The 6,000-nt window shown below is 48.6% G+C and overlaps 1 protein-coding gene across 6 annotated transcripts in view; it reads right to left on the reverse strand.

The window, feature by feature from the left end:
* The window catches only part of RBBP6 (RB binding protein 6, ubiquitin ligase), a 28,866-nt gene extending 23,090 nt beyond the window's left edge, over positions 1-5,776 (reverse strand). For all 6 annotated transcript variants that reach the window (XM_085074256.1, XM_085074252.1, XM_085074255.1 and 3 more), the window contains exon 1: positions 5,055-5,776. In XM_085074256.1, coding sequence (XP_084930382.1) covers positions 5,055-5,220 — 166 coding nt within the window. In that variant the 5' untranslated portion in view covers positions 5,221-5,776. The remainder of the gene's footprint in view (positions 1-5,054) is intronic.
* Between the last annotated feature and the right edge of the window lie 224 nt (positions 5,777-6,000).

Below are 6,000 nucleotides of genomic sequence, written 5' to 3' on the forward strand. Positions count from 1 at the left end.
GCCTTGAAAACCCTTTGGAAAAGAGCATATTTTCCTGGAGTTATCCCTGTTCTGCCTTAGCCTGTGCTGTGCTGGTTGTCCAAAGACAAGAAAAGCCTCCTGACCTTTTACATAAGACCCAAACGAAAATCCAACTCTCAGGCACACTTTGAGTAAGCTTAAAATGCAAAGATCTCTCCATGGGAATGGTTTTTATACTGAACTTACACAAGCTGGATATGACTAAATAGTGTAAGGCACCATGAGCAGCCCTTCCCTATGACATGCCTGCAGTGTTAGTTATTCCAGTCCCTTACCTTTGCAGACTGAATCAGAACACCAGTCTGAAACCCAGAGTTGTTGTGTATCTAGTCAAGCTCTGTCAGGATAAGTTTGCTCAGTGATCACACACAAAATAAGAGTATCTCACGATTTACGCTCCATTTTTCAGTATATTATTCCTACAGGCAAGAACCTTCCTTAGACCAAAACATACCTAGCAGAAGACATCACTTCAACCATGAAATTAAAATTTTACTTCTATTTCCAACTAACAGAACGTTTCTTTAGAAAACTGAGAAATCATTTAGCTGAAACTAATTCCTGATCTTTCCCCCAGGGAACCAAACAGCAAGATTCCTCTGGACTGCAGAGTAGTTTAAAACTGTGGGTGAAAGGACTAACAATGACAGAAACAGCAGCTCTTACAGAAGTCACATCCTGACACAAGCCCTAGAGCTCTGCTCCTCACACAGCCACCTGTCAAAAGAGGGGCACCAGGACTTTCCGACAGAGAAGGAGCTCAAGCAGTGCCGAGCCCAAGACAAACACCTGGAAGATGGTGCCAGCTGCACTTCTAGAAGCCCAAAGCAGCTGTTTCTACTTGTGGAACAAAGTAAACAAGAAAAGAAAAAAAAAGTGTTCTTTCTTTCTGGTCCAGATCACAAATCACTGGACTGTGATTTCAGAGATCCAGGATAAGCAACAGAAGCTCCACAAGAAGGCTTTCAGATGAAACTGGCATCGCCCAGCATGAACCTGCTCCTCATGGGCAGCAGCATCCCCTGGCACAGACTCACGACTCCCAGGACCTGCACAGCCCTGTCACTGTCTTGCCATGACTCCACACCCCAAGGTGAGCAGTGAGGCCAACCCCACACAACTACTGTCACACTTGTCCAAACAGATCTCCAATAGAAATGCTCAAAGCTGGAGGCAGCAACATTGTTCATTCCCACTTCCACATAGCACACACTTGTTTTACCACCACTGATGGCCAGGAAGTGGCTACTGGATTTTGTCAATCTGAGCTGTGATTAAAAGTAAGTACTCAACAAACTCAAAATGCCTGCAAAAGCAAAGAAAGATCTGGATATTAAAAATGAGCAGAAGAGACACAGCAGTCTAAAACTTGTTATTTATCCTACAAGAAAATAGCAGCTTGAAAAAGTCCAGAAAAATGAGTATTTCAAGGCCTGAATGGAGGCAGACTAGTTCACAGCAGCTATCCTGACTGCTGTCTCACACATAGAAATCTGACATCAACTACTGCATCAGTGTCCACAACCTTCTTACAGAAAAGTGCAAACAGCTCAGATTTGCTCTCAAGTTTATGCTGCTTCACACTGAACATGCAATTTAAAAATCCCACTTTCAAATTTATCTATTATAAGAATTTATACAAGTTTTAATAATTTGTGTTGTATGTATGCTATAAACAAGTTATTGACAGAAGTTCCCATGTTATTTTCTGGCCTGCTTTCATCCACTGTTTTGTCTGACAGCACTGCTCAAGCAGCCATGAGCACTGAGAGGTTTTTCACCCAGGAGAAGTACAGAACTCACCAGGAGTCCTTGGAAAGGAAGCCTAGGTGTGACAGGGCAGGGAAAAGCCTTGCTAAGCAGCTGTTAGGCTGCAGGTAGGAGCTGGAATGCCTGCCAATATGCCAGGCTGTCCCCACCAGAAGACAGGGAATTCCCCAGAACACATTTTCTGCCTAGACAGGAATTGTTAACTCTGTTCTCATCACTACCACTCACTCACTCACTTTGTGACAAGTCATTGCTGTAGCTGGCTCAGAAAGCAGCCTTGAAACTTTGTGAGTAACAGACTGGGCCACTCCTGCTGGATTTTCTGCTTCCCCCAGAACAGGCATCACTGATGTCATCTACAACAGGCAGATCATCACTTCTGGAACAAGCTGGCTCAGGAGGCCAAACAACCCAGGGAATCTCCATTTGCACTGTTACCACACAGCACTGTGCCCCACAAGAGCCCCTGCACTGCTCTGGAGGGATGAGTCAATAAAACCCACCCTACTTCCAATCATTAATCGGATTACACCACCCGCCCCATGCCTTAAGGTCCTCTTGGCTCTGGTGTGGTGTCAGCACGGGGCTGAAGTGCCCGAGCATTGCTCTGCCCTAAAACCACTCATCCATCCCACACCAGTTCAGAGGCACAGTTTTGGATTTATTTTCTCCGTATTTTGCCCTGTAAGTGTGGCACATTTCCCAAATGTTCTGATTCAGAATGTCACGGGGCAGAAAAGAGCACTCAAGAAACCTCAGTTCTGGAGCTTGCAGCTCTTCCACAATATTCTGGGAATACCTATTATAGAAGACAGGTAAAAAAATCCAGATCCAATGAAATGGAGGCAAGTTTAAAAGCCCTATTCTTGAGCACAGGCTTTACAGAACATGCCTTAATAGCAAGCATGGAAGAGGAACCCCCTTTATAAAACAGGTCCTGCCCACTCTCTTTGCATTCCCAGAATCTTACCCAGTCCATCACATCCTTTTTCCCCACCCATATTTAAAATCCTGTTTACTTTTAGCTTATATTAGCAGTTCTCCTATTACTAGCTTTCCATTAAGAAAAGTAACAGCTCTTGAACTGTAAAAGCTTGCAGGACCTTGGAACAATCTGAACACACAGGACATCTTCACTCTTGGCTCACCTCGCTCTTTCCAAGATTATTCTAACATTTACTCAGGACTCATGAATGGACAAAGCTATAAAAACCTGATACTTATGTCCACATGTAGTAATTCCTAACATCCCACTTAGGCAAAATATTCTGGTCTAGTTTTTACTTTAATTTCTGCAGGTTAATTTAAGCATCTACATCTGATTAATAAAAACGGAAATTCACATTTGCACATACAAACCAAGGATCTGACAGACACAAATTTCTGAAATAAATTCTATTTCTATAGCCATAGATCTACAGAAATAAATTCTATTTCTATAGCTATGCCCTGCAAACCACAGGGGGATTTTTGCCTTTTCACATGGAAAACACCCTTAGGAAAGCTTCAATAAGCATCTGTGTCACTAATATAGAATTTTTTTAACCTCATTTTGCAGAGGGTAAAGTGCAACACAACTTGCCTATAGGACTCAGGAGAATCCTTTTTTAACTTCACTTCGAGGCAACACCACACTCAACAGCTCCTAGCGAGGCAGACACTCCTGGTTCCCCGGACTCTCGTTACAAATGAACACAAAGTAACACACCGGTAAATCTGGTATGATGGATGCTGCAGTAACATTAATGATGTGACATTTGCGAGCATCTTTTTTCTCCTAACAAGCTCGCTTTCTGTTCACCTGCTACAATAAAACGCGTGTTTGGCCCATTTCAAAGCACTGGCTGTTCTGGCGCCCACAGCGGGGCTCCAGCACAGCTGCTCCCCAGGCACGGCTCTGCTTCTCAGGCTGTTTGCTCAGCCCGGACCAGCCCGGCTGACGTCAGCCGCATCTGGGAGCCCAAAGTGCCCCAGCAGCTCAGGACACAGCCCAGGGACGCTTCTGCAGCTCAGCCCTCAAAGCCAATCAGAATTCAAAAGCTTTCCACAGTTTTATTCAACACTACTAGAAAAATCCAAGACTTCTAAACGGTGTCTCTACCTACGTTCATCATGTAACACAACAGCATCCCCAGGACCCCTAATGCTGTGAAGGCTCTTCACACTCTCCTGGAAATAATTTAAATATCTGTAGATAAACAGATGCTTCAAGTCCAACCCCTCTGAAGGTCAGGGCTGAAGTTACAGAGCATTCTGTTTAAGCTTCAATACATAACACTGAAAGAGGAAAAAACCACCAGTGCACCTTTTAAAGAAAAGACTATTGAGACACAGTACCACAGGGGGGAAAATAAAACGTTTTAACGTTGAAGGAATGAAAACACAATTCTTTTTATTTCTGAAAAGTCACACCCCAAAGTCTTTAATCACATTCAAACTTATCAAGATGGCAGATTACCAAACTGAAGCATCATAGTAACACAAGCCCATATTCACATCTCAGAATCAAGCACTATTTATTAGATTTAAGAGAATTTATGACTTTCCGAAGAACGTTTCTTACATATATTCAGTGTAAATGTTCTGCCATAAAACTTCAGGACTGCCCTGATACAGCAAAAACTAAGTGCCAGGAAGAAAAAAATGAATTAGACAAGAATGATGAAATGATGCTCAACAGTATCCGAATGACGCTGCCTTTTGTTTGAAAAACTTACAATAACCTGGAATTCCCAAGAGTCATTTTGATACAGAGAACGCTGACTGCGCGAGAGGCTTTAAAGGTCTGAAGAAATTGTAACTCACTGATACTCGATACAAATTGTTGCTTCCAAGCTATTACCGCAAAGGACACTTTCCTTCAATGAAAGGCGGGTAAAAAAAGCAGCAAAGCACCTTCAATGAAGTGGGACAGGAAGAAGTTGAAGACAAACTTCAGTCACCAAACCCACTTTTTTTTTTTTTTTTCCATTCAAATTAGCCATGTAGTCTATTCCTATCACCTTCACAATTCTCTGCCAGATTTCAAAGAAAGCTGGCAGGTTTGTTATGATAAGACATCCTCCCCCTCGCATTTTACCTACAACTCCAGGTTTTTACCTACAAACCTAAACTTTTGTAGCACCGTAGCACACGAACCCCTGCTCCGCACACACAAAAGCTGGGACGGTGTTGTGAGAGCAGCAGCTACAAAGAAACAGCTCTGAGAGCACAGCAGCCACAGCTGCATCACCGCAGCACCGCTGCCCCCGAACCCCACGCACCTTCTTTGGTCTGCGCGTTGGTGATCTGCAGGTCGCAGTCGGCCGCCTTCAGCTTCTCCCGGCCCATGATCTGGCGCTTGAGGTCGCTCAGGGAGATGTGGAGCCCGTCGAAGGTGACCGTGTCATAGTTGAGCTTGGAGGAGAACTTGTAATGCACGCACGACATGGCGGGGCGCGGGCGGCGCCCGCTCTAGCGCGGCGGGGCCGCGGGGGTCGGGCAGGGCCCGCGGGGGCCGAGGCGGCGGCGCTGGGGCGGCGAGCGGCGCTCAGAGCCCGCGGCGCTGCGCCATGGCGGGGCCGCGGCCTCAGGGCTGCGGAGGCCTCAGGTCTCCATCGCGGCGAGCCCGCGGCCCCCGCCCCGCAACGACCGCGGCCTCAGCGAGCGCAGCGCGCCCGCCCGCCTCCTGCGCTCGGCCCCGCTCGGCCCCGCTCGCTTCGGCCCCGCTCGCTTCGGGCTCGGCTAGGACTCGGCCTCGCTCGGCTCTGCCCGGCCCCTCTCGGCTCGGGCTGAGGCCCGCTCGGCCCGGCGCGGTCCCGCTCGGTTGCGGCTCGGCTCGGCTCGGTTGAGGCTCGGCCCGGCGCGGCCCCGTTCGGTTCAGGCTCGGTTCAGGCTCGGTCCGGCTCGGTCCGGCTCGGTCCCGCTCGCCCCGCGCGGCCCCGATGGCTCCGCGGCCGCCCCTGCCCTCAGCGCTGCGCCGAGGGGTTTCCCGGCCGACACCGCACGGGCCGCGGGCGCATGCGCAGCCGGAGCCGCGTCCACCACGCCGCACGTGACCCGGCGCCGCGCGTGACACGACGTCACGTGGGCGCGACGACCCCATGGCTGCTCCCGAGCGCCCCCTGGCGGAGCGCGGCGTTCCGCGTGTGCGCGCGGCGGGAGCGCGCGGGGAGGGATCGATATCGGTGTGATAGCCGGTAACACCCACCGATCGGCATCGATATCGGT

This window comes from Lichenostomus cassidix, chromosome 14 (assembly GCF_008360975.1).
Source record: "Lichenostomus cassidix isolate B80296 chromosome 14, HeHo_3.0, whole genome shotgun sequence".
Lineage (NCBI taxonomy): Eukaryota > Metazoa > Chordata > Aves > Passeriformes > Meliphagidae > Lichenostomus > Lichenostomus cassidix.